Raw genomic sequence first — 17181 nt, 5'->3', positions numbered from 1 at the left:
GAGGTTTATGGCATGACTTTGTGTGTGTGTGTGTGTGTGTGTGTGTGTGTGTGTGTGTGTGTGTGTGTGTGTGTGTGTGTGTGTGTGTGTGTGTGCAGGAGTAGGGGGGAAACAGCAGACTCTGCAGTAATGTTAAAAGACGTAGGGAGCTAAAAGGGACTAAAATGGACCTCCTTTCTCTCTTGTCCTCCTTTTCTCATTCCCGCCATCACTCTCTCCTCTTTTATCTCTTTCTTTTTTATGGGAGCCAGAGAGTCTGCGTGTGCTTTAAAACCGCAGAGAGAGAAAGCGAGACATAACAAGTAAAACAGCACACGCTCCTTTCTCTTATGATTCAATATATGTGTCCACTGAGGGGTTTCATGGTCAGATAATCAGGGGTCATAATGTCAGACTTGTGATAATTGCTAGGCAGGAATGTACCATTACTAAGCTCCTAAATGATTGGCTGTGCTTTTAACTTTTGTTCTTATCAAAAAATGTAATTAAGTTGGCTTGTAAGAGCTGATAATGTAAGGACGCATTATGCAATTAAAAAATTGATAAAGTCCATAGAGTAAGTGGTTGATATTGTAACAAAATGCTAGACGTATAACGTGAGAATATTTTTGCCCATAATTTACCAAATTATTACATTTTGTTTTACATTAAGGAGATTGAAAAATACTTAAGCCCCTGGTTTTACCGCTTCACAAGTATATGTACGTATAATGCTTATATTGAATGCAGAATTGATTAGGTAACAAACTAGCTACATGTTACAGCATTTTCTTGTCGCCATTGCTTTTGTTACTGTTACAAATTGTTCAACTACTTTTTAAACAAACCTGTATCAACGGAGGAGTTTTGTATTTGATGTATTTGACATACCTGACTAGCACCCGACATGGTATCTTCAACAGAGCTCCATAGCCAAGTCACTTCTCCAGGTAAAGATGCTGTTCACACGGCTTTTTATCCACAAGCAAGTTCATTTACCACGTTATGTTGCATATTTTTTGAAGTTATGTCATTTTTCGAATCAAATACATACTGGAAACAAACCAGGACGTGCCCATGACAGTCACATACTGTATTTGTTTCTAAAATGACATAAGGTGTTAATTGAGGATTCCACATTTAGGGAAGGACACTCACTCAACCTGTTTCCCTCTGTGAGATGAAGAGAACAATAGCACAGTAATGTCTAGGCCCCCTACAGCTAACTGACTAACACCTAGGTGAGTCTGGCGTCAGTGTCAGTTCTGAATAGTCCAGTCCCACAGGGTGACAATGGCTTTCCCTGCACGCTGCATTCATAGAAGAGAGGGAGGACAGAGGAGGAATGGTGTGCTCGATAAAGAGACTTGTCCACCTAAAGTAAAAGTTCCTGGTACTTAGTTCCTTGGCACTTCAACTTTAGTTCCTTAGCATTTCAATTTGACTCTGCTTAAATCTTTAAACAAAATGTCTCAAATGAAATATATTCAACTTTTCTTAAAGGCCCTTGAAAGCTGCATGAATATTTTTTGTTTTGATGTTGCTTTTAGTTTGATTGTCTATGTCCCAAATTGGCAACAAAGTTCCACACTATTTTCAAAAATCCACACATTACAATAAATACTGCATCCCAAGTGTGTCCAGATGATGAACGATATGATGAGCAATATTCACCGTCCACCAACTCCTGAGAAACATGTGTTTCGTTAGATAGTGCCGCGATGGAGAGCAGCGATTCATCGTTCGCGGGCACAGAGACCAGCTCTTTACGGCTCATTACTGTACAGCGCTCTGTCTCCTGATTGGAAAAAAACGAGCGGGATACTCAACATTTTATCTGGTAATTACTGCAAAGCTGACCTGTGTTATGAACTGTGCATACTGTTGAAGTGATTGCTGTATGAATATAGAGTGATTTAACACGCGCATTAACAAAAGAAATATCACTTACTTCTCCTTTAAATACTACACTACTGTAGACAGTCGGCAAGGTTAAGATGGTATGGTCCACCATAGGGGTGTCTGAAATCATTGGTAAATATATACAGGTAAGAAGGATATAAAAATGTGTCCATCCCCTGAACTGTTATTTGTACCTCTTTTGGGGAGAAGGGGGTTGTTTTTCATATTGTGAGGGGCTGGTATCCCCTGCATCCCCCCCGATAGCTGCGCCTATGAATATCAGGATGGAGTTTTTCTTTGAAGTGACTGTGCAAACCCTGTGGCCCTGCAGCTCCTGTTCGCACATGCTGTTTGCTACAGCAACCCCCGCGGAGCTCCAGCATGAACACTGCTGCAAAGAGGCCAGCGTGTGTGTGTGTGTGTGTGTGTGTGTGTGTGTGTGTGTGTGTGTGTGTGTGTGTATGTGTGTGTGTTTGCGTGCGTGCGTGCGTGCGTGCGTGTGTGCGTGTGTTTGAGAGAGAGACTGCACCAGGGGCTCCACTCCATGAGCGTGCATCAGAGGCGCACTAACACCTCCACCCCCACCAGGGGGACGAGGTGTGTGTATGTGTGTATGTATGTGTGTGTGTGTGTGTGTGTGTGTGTGTGTGTGTGTGTGTGTGTGTGTGTGTGTGTGTGTGTGTGTGTGTGTGTGTGTGTGTGTGTTCATATGACGGAGTGAAATAAGGCTATATTTAGAGGAGAAGAAATGAGGGATGGGAGGCAGAAAGGGGATGCTCTAATGGGTTTTTGGCTAGTTGAGGAGGAAGATTCACAGGGAAGCTGTTCTGTGGGTACGGCTCTTTTTGGTGCAGTCGAGGCTGTAGCCAGTGTAAAAGCTTTTAGATTTTTATGTCTGTTCCCAGGCTGTGGAACCACTGTTTCCTCCCTAATCCCATTTAAGAAAACATTTTTGGAAAATCCTGAAATTACACTCTTTACATTGAGTTTACTCAGCTTTATCATGGCACACAATAGGGAAATCTGAAATTTGAAGTCCATGCCAACTACACCTGTGTCAATCATTTGACAATTACAAAAATGTCTTTATGATGATCTTTTAAAGACTGTTGATTTTAATATTTATATATTAGAAATTATTATTTTATTTTGCACAATTTTGACCCCATGACTCTGAATAAATTGAGAAACGACTGATTTTGATAATACGTTAATTTTTCTCTCTTCAATTGTATTTTTTCTCTCTGGATGTTGGATTACTAATTGATGGTTAGCCCTGGATTGTGAGGAATGTCTTGTATGTGTTCTGTTTTTTTTTGTGTTGTTGAAGTTAAAAAAAAGATGGCCGTGGATTTGAGTGGGACCTGTCCTCCCTTTGATCCGGTGGTGTGGTGAATGTGGCCATAGGGCGTTTTGTAGTCGGTGTTAAAGTGATACTGATGGTTTGGTGGGGCGACTATGAAAGGTTTCCTCAGGTCAATACCTCCCCTGAGAAAGCTCTTCAAATGTCATGTTTGTCATGAATAAATAAAGCCACGCTGACCACACAGTTTTAGTGTGCGTGTGTGCGTGTGAGTTGATATATGAGCACAGCTTTGCCTATGATGGGCACATGGGTAATGATATGAAATTTCGGAATACACCTTTTAAGTCGAAACAGGACACCAACCATATTGTGGGTGAAGCCCATGGCATTGACTTTAAAGCAGAGGTTTACCACAATGCTTTTTTATTCCAAGTTGTGTATCTATGATTACTAGGGTTGCAAAGGGGTGGAAAGTTCCCGGTAAATTACCGGAAACTTTCCGGAAACTTTCCATGGGAACTTTCGCTCAGGAATTTTGGGAATATTCGATTTTTGGGAATTGACTTGAAATTGGGGGAAATTTAATGGACTATCATATTCAAACTTAAATGTAGTTCAAATGTTCAAATGTGTATCTTCAAAAGTCTTGTGCTCTGGGCTTAATGTAGCCTCAATGCTCCAGGGTTCTAGAAATCATCTGTGCATGTGATGGAGGAATGCACAGTGCATGTAGGGGGCGTGGCCTCAATACCCCTGCAGTAAGCAGTGTGCTGTGTGCATGTGATTGAGGAAAAGCACATATTCTCAAGTGTGAAAGCATGAAAGCTGGTTTATTTAGTCAAGAATATGCTAAATATACATTTCCCCCGACTATATTTAAAATCACTGTTAAGGTCAAACCTTAAATTTGTTAAATTTTTGGTTTATTCCCGTTAATTCCCATTAATTCCCAAAATTCCCGTTAATTCCCGTTAATTCCCTTGGAAAGTTTCCAACTTTGAAAATTCCCGGAATTTTGCAACCCTAATGATTACACTGTATGCACTAAATAGTTCAGCCACAATTTGAACTTGTTCTAACTTTAGAATGTGTCATATTGATCAAGGAGACAATTTGTATTGAATGATTTGTGTTTGTGTGTGTGATTCACAAGTTAAACTCAGCATTCAAATGATATCTAAATATCAAGATCAGTCACTAATAAAAGCTGCGTCCAAAACACTCCGGTGGGGCATTTTAACTCCTGTATTTTTCCACTGCACTTATTCAGTATGATGACAAATCTCATATTGTGTACCAATATTACCATACTGCGGTAATACCATATAAACCATACCATATCCTTTACCATATATGGCAAATTATGTATCCGGTAGGGTAGTGGTTCCACAAATCTTTTGACCAGAGACCATTTATGTTACTCACGAAGCATACTATCTATTAAGTGTGCACATCACTAATAATATAGATGTAATTTAACTCACATGTAAGTTGTCAACTGCAGGAATGAAAGTCTTATAAGTAGAGGTTGACGAAGGGTTCCTCTAAAAGACAGGGGTCATAAGAATAATGTAGAGCTCCAATAAGGCTATCAGGATGTCATTTAACACTACGCTCTTCTCATGAACATTAACAATAAATCAAATTATCAAAAAATAATTGCCACACCGTAAAATAAGGGGGTCTGGGGTTATCCAACCTATAGGGTTCATAAGCTCTGCCTCGTCTTTCAACAAGCTGAATTCATTTCCAAGAGGGTCTCTAACCCAAAGTCAAATTGCCATCTGTACAACAATTCATCAGTGGACCACGTCTGCTTTCCCCTGCTATCCCAATGTGCCAACAAACAATTGCCGGCTAAAACAAACTCTCCACAAATGAAACTTGCATTATGAGGTTGATTCAGCACTTCTTCACCTCCACTAGTGCTTCTATTTTGGTGTGACCACTGGGTGCCAGTGACCCATATTATTAGCCACTTCAGCGCTGGATAGCACAACAGGGGAACAAACAACTGCACATGTAAAAAGCATTGTGTTTTTCACAGCACCGCTCTGTTAGCTAAAACGTACACCTCATAGCAGCTCTCTCAGCAGTGGATGCAGGCTCAGCAAATGCACTGCAAGCATTCTCACCATCGGCACTCTTCCAGGTCTGCTGACACTAATCAAACACCACTACACAGAACACTATACCTCAAGTGTTTCAATATGTTCAAATACTATCAAGGTGCTGTCACAATCTATGGAATTGTCTTTGTTGTGCTTGATGACATGAGCATTGAATCTTTCAAAGTTCCTCAAAGAGGCTCTACAGGGTGTTTGAATGTACTGTATGTTGCAACTGGAATCCCCAGGGATACTTTTATTTGGTTGGATGATATTTTGTGTTAATGCACATTGTACTTAGCCTGGTGCTACCAGACCATCGTACTTAATTTCATTTGTACAGAAGGTCTGGCAGTGCTGTAATTGGCAAACGTTCACTCATGGAGGCGGGTGTCTGTTAAAGTTTAAAACTATTGGATCTGCCCAGTGCCACTCTGGATTAGCCAACCAATCGCATAACGTTTGGTCGTCACGTGTGTCATGAGCCGGCTTCTGGCCGCAACTGAAACTGGAGCGCAACTTCGACGTCATCGTTCTCAGCCACTCGCTCTGTTCGCTGATTGGACCGGCTGTCGAATCTCCGGCAAAACTGGGAAATGGGCTGTACACCCAGACTGACTACTGAAGGGAAAATAAAATTTGGCCGGAATTAGGCGGGCGGGCGGAGCCAGGCTACATTGTACTGTGATTTCTTTTACATTACAAAAAGTATTTTGCCCCAGGAAAAATGTATATTAAAAGTTAGGAATCTCTCGGAGTGTTCAGTCATGCTAGCAGCTCTGTGAGGCTGTAGAATCAAATACATACAGTACATGGCACTTCCTGGTTTCCTTCCAGTATGTATTTCGTTTTTTAAATGACTGACATGACGTGTAAAAAATATAGAGTGCAACATAATAACGTAGTAAATAAAAAAGTTACAACAACACATAGCGTTTATTGATAGTTATAAAGTTTATCTTTTGACCTGCTCCCCTTGACTACCAGAGTTTGAGATAAGCTAACCTGGATGAGCGAATTTAGCCTTTTCTTGAGACAGAGAGTGAGGCACAATTTTTTATTTTTTATTTTGAACTATTCCTTTAACATCAGAATGCTAACACTCTCACAATAACAATGTATAGGATGCTTATGGTAAGCATGTCTAATATGTATTACAGATTTGGGTATTTTGGTAAATCTGTGTTTTGCAACATTGTCCAACAATCAGCTGTGTTGCTGTGATAGGGTTGTGGAAGGCATGCCTTTATATAGCAGAACCTCAGCCATTCATTCATCTCAAATTGTAAAGATCTATCATTTTCCTATCTTTTCTTTCCGTGTCAAGGTGAGAACACTGTTACAGAACATGACAAGGACAAAAGCATGAGGGAGGTTTAAATGTTTAATTGTTAATAACTTTTAAAATATTTCAAATTGTTGGAAATTCTCAATCTCAATCTGATGAAGATTGAAAACTAACAACGAAGGCATTCCGCGTATCCATTTTTATAATGAAAAAAAGTCTGTATCCAAAATATGTGCTGTAAAAACTTGTAAAATATGTTGTAAAAAATAAAATAAATCATTTTACTCTGGCTGTATCCAACATCTATAGAATCCAACATTTCAGATGTTTATTTAATAATAGTAAAAAGACGTAATGTTAGTGATCATCTGGCAAGGTTTCATGATGATATCTATAAGTTAAAAAAAATCACTCTATTCTCCTGCACCGTCTCGCCTTTTTTTCTGCTTTTCTGAAAGCACTATCTGCTCTACCCAATGTTAACCTGAGCATCAGAGCAGTGAGGAGGTAAGGCTGTTGACTAGAAGGAGACAGGCTGCATTTCTCACCTTCTTCCTCCCTCACGAGCACACACACACCGCACACAGCACATCACCGCAGATCACTCTGCAGTAAGCTGCTGCACGTGTGAGTGTATTAGGCTGAATGCAGTGGCTTGGGGGGCTTACTGCACATGCTATTTTCTATGCTCAATTAGCTGCTTTTGACAGTGTGTGTGTGTGTGTGTGTGTGTGTGTGTGTGTGTGTGTGTGTGTGAGCATGTTTTGACCCCTGTGAGTCGAGAGGACAGTGGAGATCACTCGGAGGTTAAGCGCTTTTATTTCTTGACATGTCATCAAATATAACGCGGTGTCCCCTCTTTGTGTCTCTCCGCACCGTCTCCTCTTACACTCACACTTCACACCTCTCTCTCTCTCTCTCTCTCTCTATCTCCCTCGGCCTTTCTCTCTGCCTCTCTATATCTCTTTCTCCCTCTCTCTCTCTCTGGCCGACACACACACAGAGAAAAGAAATCTCTGTCGCAGCATTATCCTGAAAAGCACATGGGGGAAGGGGGACCTGCTGGATATATTGCCTATAGCGCAACAAAACCACTAGGGAGGGAGGGGGGAGAGCGTTGAAAAGGCTTTTTTTTTAAACAGGAGGAAAGATATACCTCAAAATGGCAAGAGCAAAAGAGTGTGTGTTTGTTCGTAGTTGTGTGTGCGTGTGTGTGTGTGTGTGTGTGTGTGTGTGTGTGTGTGTGTGTGTGTGCGTGTGTGTGTGTGTGTGTGTGTGTGTGTGTGTGTGTGTGTGTGTGCGTGCATTCGTGTGTGTATGTGTGTGTGGTCATAAAAATCATCATCTGGCTGCCATTGTTTTGTTTTGCTGCAGAGGTACCCTGAGACCTTGCGGTAGCGTTAGCGTCTTCTTCCAATACTGAAGGTCACAAAACGATCTACATGTACGTCCATGCTCCATAAATAACATTGGCTAAGTCATTGTTTTTTTGGGTGAATCGGTCAATAAACGCAGCCAGCAATCCACCCACTGACCATCTGTCTCACCTTAGCTCTTAAAGGAGTAGTTCAACATTTTGGATGGTAGGCTTTTCTTTTCTCTCTCTCTCTCTTTCCTTTTTCCCCACCCCCGTCAATATTGAGATGACTACAGTTTATGGATACAAATCTCGTCTCTGTGCGTGTTGAATTGTCGACGTGTACACTCACTCACACAGCCCTATCAGATGAGCTCAAGTTCCACTCATCATGGTCCAAATGTGTTTAATAACAGCATTGATTTTAAAAAAGGGAGCATATATTGTTACACAATTTTTCTATGCAATTGATTATGTCCGTTGGGTAAACTTTACATTTCTACCACTAACATGTAGAGTGACAATGGATAGACTATTTAAACATTCATCCATACTCGCTATTTGTTTCCATTACTTTGTTTTTTAGTAGGTTAGGTTCAACTGTAGTTTCCTCGTGGGGACATTTGGCTTGATCGCATCATAAAAAACATACTTCACAGAGAGTACAACCAAGACAAAACAAACAGACACACGGACATTTGAACATCGACAACATGTTGTTTAATAGTATGTTAGTGAAAGTGCACTTTCATGCATAGAAATGTACAGTGTAGTGCTAAAGAGTATTTCAACCCTTTATAAAGTACTTTTAGGTCACTATTGTTTATCCGTCACTTTCAGCTGTTTCTTCTCCATAGTCTCTCCATATACCACCATGGCTCTGGTTTTGTCTCCATCTACTCCTGAGAAACATACCTGTCTCTATAACCTGTGTGTCTATAACCTATAACCAATTATTGCACCATGGGCATGACATCACAGTATTAATGAAGCAGCCAGATAACTCACATGGACAAACGAGCCTCTGAAGAAAATGAAGGTCTGTGTGTGCGTGTGTGTGTGTGTGTGTGTGTGTGTGTGTGTGTGTGTGTGTGTGTGTGTGTGTGTGTGTGTGTGTGTGTGTGTGTGTGTGTGTGTGTGTGTGTGTGTGTGTGTGTGTGTGTGTGTGTAGATCTCTGTGGGGGATGCGGGAGATATGTCCCCCTCTATATTGAGAAGAGGTAAATGTGTCCCCCTTGATCAAAGATGAAAGAAAAAGCCCTTTTCCTCCCCAAAAGGCTCTATGCTTGGCTATCGGCCCAATCTCAACTACTTCTACAACCAGTGAGACAGTTTTTCTGGAAATTAAATGTATTCATAAAATAATAATAGTATTTCATTATCTTCTTCTTTAATTTCCAAAGAAACGAAAAACTGGTTCAAAATACCAGACCTCTGGTTTCAGTCAGTCGGTGCAATATAGAAATCCCATCATCACACAAATGTTTTAAAGAAAATATACACTGTCAAAATCAACTTTGGGTTAGCTTTAGTTTGAGTTTCTGAAGTGGTGGATGCACAGTACACATATCTTGGGTCTGTCTCTGACTCAGTATCTGGGGACTTGATTTTCCTTATGGGGACAAAATGGAAGTCCCCATAACGTAAATAATTAAATGTTATGGTGATGGCTTGGGTAAGGTTGAAACTAACGTAAATGTGCGTTACGGTTAGGGTAAGGGTAAGGCAAGTAGTGCTAGTCCTCAGGAAAATGAATGTAACTCTATGTAATGTCCTCGGAAGTGAGGAAAACACGACGTTGTGTGTGTGTGTGTGTGTGAGTGTGTGTGTGTGTGTGTGTGTGTGTGTGTGTGCGTGTGTGTGTGTGTGTGTGTGTGTGTGTGTGTGTGTGTGTGTGTGTGTGTGTGTGTGTGTGTGTGTGTGTGTGTGTGTTTGCCATGCGTTGGTATTTGTTTCTCTCTCCTCTAAGGGACTGGGGGTATTGCCATGGCACCCCGCTGTGTGGAGCGGAAGAGGAGGAATGGTGCGTGGTGGGAAGGGTTTTGCTTCCAAGAGGAGCGACATTGAATTTGAGCTTAGAGACATCCACCTGAATGAGACAACAAACGGATATACCAGCAAGCGTGCCAAAGCAGCCTGCACAGCTCAGCACAATGGAGAGGGGAAAAACAAGGAGGTTTTCAGAAAGTCACCCCCCCCCCCAACATCCCATTCTCCCTTCTTCTCCTTCTCCTTCCTCTACTGCTTCTTATTCTGAATCCATTTCCACCCCCACCCCTCTCTACTCTCTCTCTCTCTCTCCAAAAACACCTCTCATGTCGTCCCCCTCCCCTCTCTTCCTCACTCTCTCTTTCCATCTCTCTCTCTCTCCCTCTCTCTCTCTCTCCAAAACACCTCCCATGTCATCCCCCTCCCCTCTCTTCCTCACTCTCTCTTTCCCTCTCTCTCTCCCTCTCTCTCTCCTCTGCAGCAGACTCCAGCGCAGTCAGCTACTACGGGGGACTGCAGTGTTACGCTATAGCACAAGCACAGGGGCTGGAGGAGGAGGATGGGGAGGGTGGGGGGGGGGAGCGATAATAAGCAATCCAGCACTCAGCTCTGAAATCGTGGTAATAAAGCAAGGCGAGCTGTTAGTGGTGACGACCGGGGGAGAGAGAGAAAGGAAAGGAATGGGAGAAAAAAACCCTGCTATCTTTAAAACGGATGTGTCGCGTTGACTTAGATAGATGCACGAGTTGAACCGGTGATCCAGTCATAGTATGTTAAAAGATCATTCTTGAGGAAATGGTGTCCCTTAACGCCGGTGTCTTTGATGTTTTTTTTTTGTCATTATTTATTTAAGTTATTTACTTATCCTCTGGAAGTTTAGTTATTATATGTATTTATTATACCACAGCTTTCGCGCGCTGCGCTTGCCCAACCTCTAGTCGGTGGAAAGTTTGCAGTAACATAGGCAAGGGATTATGACAGATGTTTTTGACGGAAACACATGTTTTTCTATCTTATTTTTGTTAAAGAAATCAGTCATTAGTTGTTGCAATCATTTTGTATAGCAGAGGCTGCTAGCTACGCCACGTTCTTGTTCCTATAGGCTTCATAATAAAAGTCCACTGACCTTTCGATGGTAAAATGCTTTTGATGTGAAGCTACAGCACAGAGTGCATGTGTGCGCGTGTGTCTATCTAAAACCTACCTAGCCAGGGAGATCCATCATAGACACTTGTGCAGAACTGGACTTTAGAAAGCGGCAAACTGTATCTTGGGCAGTAGAACACGTGGGCACAGTTAGTTCGTACATGGCGTTGTTGTCCGTCGCGATGGCTCGACCCACTCACAGTGTTGTAATGGCCGCGATAAATGTCGGAGGGCAAGTGTCAAGCTGATATCAAGTAACTTCTTCTTCTGTTTATATGGCGGTTGGCATCGTTGGCATATTAAAGCCATCGCGTGTCAGGTAAGTGTTGTTGTGTTCTACTAATGCCCACTCTCTGGAAGGAGTACATACAGTATGGTAAGGCTTCATATAGCACGTATGGTGAGGTTTTAAATCATTTATTTTGTCGCCACGCCGCCATTATTATTATTTTTTGGCGGGCCAAAACCTGTCCGGACCCCTAGAGAATATGTGTGGCAACGTTTGGAGGCATGGGGTGCAGTGGTGCCTGTAGCAAACCATCTCAAAGATGCATGCACAAACGAACACACAGACACACACACACCGACAATCATAGTAGTGGGAGGGATGGGATGCTTATTCGTGTGTTTATTTTTATTTTTTAATGCATAAATATACATTCATTAAAAAATTAATTTCATTTAACCTTTATTTATACTGGAGAGATCAGGGGTGACCCTCATTTCCAATGAGGTCGAGTCAAATAATAATCGAATATATACGGTATATACAGTATGTGTGTGTGTATGTTTTGTTTATACAGGGCCTTATTTATTTCCCCTATAATATTTTATAACTAATATTGTTGTCTTTATTCAAATGTTTCATGCATCTTAATGTCCTCATATGAAAGACGAGTGGTTAAAGCCTACAGGTATCACTGTACTTTGCCTACTAGTAATATGTCTAGTGTTTGATCATTTTGTCTGAACTGCGATAAATATATTGCAATAAAGATTACAAAATAAATAAAACATTGATCCAGTCATTGAATCACTTTTCTTCTAAGGTGTGACACTTTGGTCTATACCTCAATTTGATTTGATTCAATTTATTTTGAATATGTGAAAGAAAAGTGAAAAGGTGGTAAAATACAAATAGACCCCACAATAATGATTTACTAAATATATACTTATTTGATCTACAATTTAATTATCTACAGTGTGTCTACAGTATTATTAAATTGTACAAAAAATTCTAACCTGTTATTAATTTATTTAGCTATCAAAATGTATAAATCCATGTAATATATTTGATATTATCAAAATATACATCTGAATTAATGCTTACATACAATTTTTAAACCTATTTTTTAACAATAAAACAAATACACATACACACAATACTCTAACAACAACAACAACAAATGAAGACAAAAAGAAAACACAGCTTGAAGGTATATTGCCTAAACATCGGTCAGTATTGAAGCTTAAACTGTCTATACAGAGTAAAATCAGCAGCAAGCAGTTGAGTATCTTCCAACAATGTCAAAAATGGTTTGCACACCTTACTAAAACTGTCTTGTGAATTCTGTTTGTTATTACAAATCTGCCCGTCCTACTATAGCAAAAGGCTGGGTGGAGTAGCTTTGCCCCTGGTTGATCGCCACTATAGCCAATCAGCTAAAAACCCAAGCCGGGCCTCGTGACCTGGGCCCACCTGAGCTATGCTGCTTCCAACCTATCTTCATGTCACCGCGCTGGCACCAAAACTATTGACTGCAACACTCTCAAAGTCACCTCAGCTGTCATACCCCAACATGGCACCACCCCCTGCTCTACCATTTGTCTCCCTTTGTTTTTACTATCACCTCTTTTTTTTTCATCGCTGGTTTGACTGCCACGAGCGCCCCCCTTACTGCAATTTCATTTTCTGAATGGTGTGTATAGTTTGTTGCACGGAAAAAGCCGTCTGAGCAAAGATTCTTTGGTCAAACCGATTTGTCTTCACAAGTAAACTGCAACAAAGAAGAGAGCACCTCCTCCATTCACACGTCCAAACTTTAGTGATGGAGAGATTCCCTTTACCATTGTCCTTTAGTAGCGTTTGGTATGATAAAGCAAAGGTCAGCTCAGCGTCTTTACAGTGCTGCAGCCCATGAGCCGACAGAAAGCATGTGCACAGAGACACACTCAAGTAACTTGGCCCGCTAAGAACATGACCTAAGCATTTTGCTGTATGAGAATGGAAGCACTCAGGGGAGAACATGCACTCCCTTCCAGGCCAAACTAAGCCATTTTTTTAACAGAGGCTGCTTGAAAGGTGCACTACCTGACAAAACACTCTGAGTTCACCTTGGAACCACGGTGGAGAAGTGCTGGAGCAAGGGGGCAGAGCCTGCGGTGGGGCTGTGTCACATGGACATCCATGGATGCATTTCAGTCCTATTGTTTTGGGACTGGGCAACCCCATTGCCCCCAACCAAGGGTGTTAAGATTGGCATTACATTATGGGCGTTCTGCAATACCTGAGCATTGCAACATGCTTAAGGTTAAGATCATGATTGCTGTTAATGAAAGCTGCCAAAGTCAATTGCAAACTGCCGTCCCCCTGCATGAAAGGCACACATGCTACACAGCCATCTACTGCTCACAGTCCACCTTGCATAGAGGGCACAACGCTCACTGCGCTCACACTAAACACCGGCATTGGACATAAATCTTGCTGTGCAGAATCATCCAATTCGGACATCGTTTCTAGGTCTAGTGGGCTGGCCCATGCTACTCTGGACCTCATCTTGTTATATATTAAGGACTATATTATATACTTGGTTGATTTGGACTATGGATCTTGAGTACTACATTTACATGTTTGTCGATGCAGCCACCTTCATATAAAAGTTCCCTCAAACATCAGCTTGCTTGAGGCTCAGGTCCACAGGACACGGTGGCAATCTAATGTTCATCATTGAAGTCAGTCTTATTAAATAACAACAAATTACAACAAGCTACAGAGACACAGTAGTTATTTACAAGTTTAAAAAACTCCCTGAACTACCTGCACAAGTCACAAGGAGTTGAAAATGATGCTTTTAACAGTGTGTGTGTGTGTGTGTGTGTGTGTGTGTGTGTGTGTGTGTGTGTGTGTGTGTGTGTGTTTTTACTTGTGCTTGTGTAGCTGGGGATGTTATTTTTGTGTTTGCATATCTATAGTTTTCATGTGCATACATTTTGTCATTTTCTCAATGTGTTTTCATGCCTCCCTACAGAACATGTCCACACACCAGACTGTGTACATTTGTGTGTGCTGGTGTGTGTGTGTGTGTGTGTGTGTGTGTGTGTGTGTGTGTGTGTGTGTGTGTGTGTGTGTGTGTGTGTGTGTGTGTGTGTGTGTGTGTGTGTGTGTGTGTGTGTGTGTGTGTGTGTGTGTGTGTGTTTGTAGTAGTATAGTATATATCCCTGTTTGTGTGTCTACATCCTAAGTCACAGAGAGCGAGTGAGTCAATATGTTGTCTCCGTCCGTGCGCATGGCCACATAGTCCACAGAAAATACACCTGAGCTCACAACCATGCAGGTCAGCACACTGTCCTCTGGCTCGGCAAATGACCATTTGGTTTTAAGAGATTAATAGGGGGGCGCTGCTCGTGGTGTAGTGGTTAAAGCGCCCACAACCCTTTTTCTGGGGGGGGGCTCTCTAACGACTACTACCCGGGTTGTTCTCTGCATGTCATTCCCCTCTCTACCTCAATTCCATCTCTGTGTCTCCAAAACTGTCTAATAAAACACAAATTCCCAAATACAATCTTTAAAAAAATTCAAATAAAGAGACTATTAAGCAGAGGGAGGCAGAGAGAGACACACTCAGGACAGGACTGCAGGAGAAATGTGGAAAAGCAATGGAAGACCGAATAACTAAGTGTTGCGAAATTGAAGGGGGATATAAGCCTACAGTGGTAAATGTACCTCTCCTGTGCCCTGTGCTGTCCCCCTTGCACACATGGCCTCCACCGTGCATGTTTGAAATCGTCTGGACGATAAGCAGAAGGTTTACATATAACCAGCCTTTCTATTTGTTGCATCACTGCCATGGGACACAAACCCCCAGTCGACTGCATTAAAAGGTGGACGACGCACTACATGTCCATCCATTATACCCTGACCTCCTGTCTCCACTTTGCTACATGAGTTGGAGTGTACAGTATCGAATGCAATGTGAAGGAAAACAGTAGCTCGAGGTAAACGGTGTACAGAGACAAGTCAGGTAGCTTCATTGGATCATTAAAATACATTCCCCCATCCCAAAAAAGCTTTTCCTGACATTGCCTTCAGGATACTGCAACATGCTCTTTGTGCTGAGAGAGTAGCGCACACTCCCCCCTTTTTCTTTTTTTCTTTTTTTTTTTAGCCCTTAAAGAATTCACCTTTATGCTGTAGAGGAGTGCAGAATATGTCGCTATAACCAGCTGTTACATAAGCTATGAAGACCAACGATGACATTTGATTCATTAATGTCGTGTGTTCCGCTTGAAACTGATCGAATGTGTGTCCGCCAGCAATGTCAAAACAAAACCGACAAACTCACAGCGAGCGGTTCTCTGGTGACTGGGGGAAGGACGAGCGGTGTATAGCGCAAAACATCACATACGTCAGCACGCACACACACTCAGCAGGTACCAATGCAGACGAATTCACCATCATCTGACAGCACACGTTAAGGTAGATGAACGCTCGTGGGTAAACAGTAATGAATTCGTGTGCATGTGCTCACTGCTCACACACACACACACACACACACATACGCGCGCGCGCACACACACACACACACGCACACAGGACTAGTTACATGCTGATGAACCAAATGTGGACTGATAATGGAAAGACATGGATCTCATTGGAGTAATAGCTCTTATAAATACTGTTCAGTCCGATCAGTATTACGCTGGAGAAATAATTTGCTGCGCATAGACACTGGAGAGAGAGATGACTGATGCGCACAGACAAACGGGCATCAGCAGTATAGCCCACTGTTCAGCCAGTATCAATGGAAGAGATTAAAGGGAAAGAATGCGGCAGAACGGGATTCATAGAAATGACGGGAGAGAGAGAAAAGTGGTCGAAGAGGGGGACATACTGACGCATATCTATCTATCTATCTATCTATCTATCTATCTATCTATCTATCTATCTATCTATCTATCTATCTATCTATCTATCTATCTATCTATCTATCTATCTATCTATCTATCTATCTATCTATCTATCTATCTATCTATCTATCTATCTATCTATCTATCTATCTATCTATCTATCTATCTATCTATCTATCTATCTATCTATCTATCTATTGCCATTGCTTTTTTTGGATACTACCACACTGCAGTGAAACTGAAATACCCCCACTCCTCCAAAACTGTTTAGGGGGCAACTTTACGCGCAACAATGCGCAGTGGCCAAAGCAGTGCCAAATGTGGGCATGTGAGCGCGCACCAAATGAAAGCTTTAATAAGAAGAACGCAAGAGAAGGGGACATCAAAACATTCCTGAATGTAAATAATTAGAGATAGAGATATCGATCCGGCCACTCACCCGAGCGTATTTGGAGGAGTACGGGTCCTCGAACAGCGCCCACATAAAGGGCCGCCACTGCTCCCACCGCGACGCCCTGCGGCTGTCCTCCTGCATGCACAGCCGCTTCAGGTCGCCGTCCGCCCCGCCGGTGAGCGCCAGGTCATCCTCGAGCTCCGGCTCGGGGTTCTCGAAGCTGTCCAAAGCCTCCTCTGCGTCGCGATGCTGCCGGTAGTTCATCCAGCAGCACGCCTCCACGTCCGTCTCGTCGATGCCCCAGAAGGCGAGCTCGTCTTCAAAGAGCGGCCCGCACACATCGTTGGGGCAGTGGAGCTTGCCGGTGCGGTAGTAGTTGAGGATGAAGGAGAAGGTGGCCGGGTGGCGGTCGAAGAAGAACTCGTCGCACTTGGGGTCGTAGTCGAAGTTGCTGAAGGCGTCGGGCTCGGTCAGCCAGGAGAGGCGCGTCCCCGGCAGCGTCTTCAGGGTGGACCGGTACGTCTCGTGTCGGATCCCGCCGCAGTTGATCACGATCTTCTCGCTATCTGACGCCGAGCAAGTCAT

General features: G+C 42.5%; 1 protein-coding gene across 2 annotated transcripts in view; it reads right to left on the bottom strand.

The window, feature by feature from the left end:
- LOC307263188 (voltage-gated potassium channel KCNC1-like) overlaps positions 1 to 17181 on the bottom strand; it is a gene marked incomplete at both ends in the record, with an annotated part of 64737 nt that extends 47556 nt beyond the window's left edge. For both annotated transcript variants that reach the window (XM_080044269.1, XM_080044270.1), the window contains one exon: positions 16642 to 17181. In XM_080044269.1, the coding sequence (XP_079900395.1) occupies positions 16642 to 17181 (540 nt within the window). The remainder of the gene's footprint in view (positions 1 to 16641) is intronic.

This window comes from Ammodytes marinus (assembly GCF_949987685.1).
Source record: "Ammodytes marinus genome assembly, chromosome: 16".
NCBI classification, from domain to species: Eukaryota; Metazoa; Chordata; class Actinopteri; order Uranoscopiformes; family Ammodytidae; genus Ammodytes; species Ammodytes marinus.
This window is presented reverse-complemented; position numbering and strand designations above follow the sequence as displayed.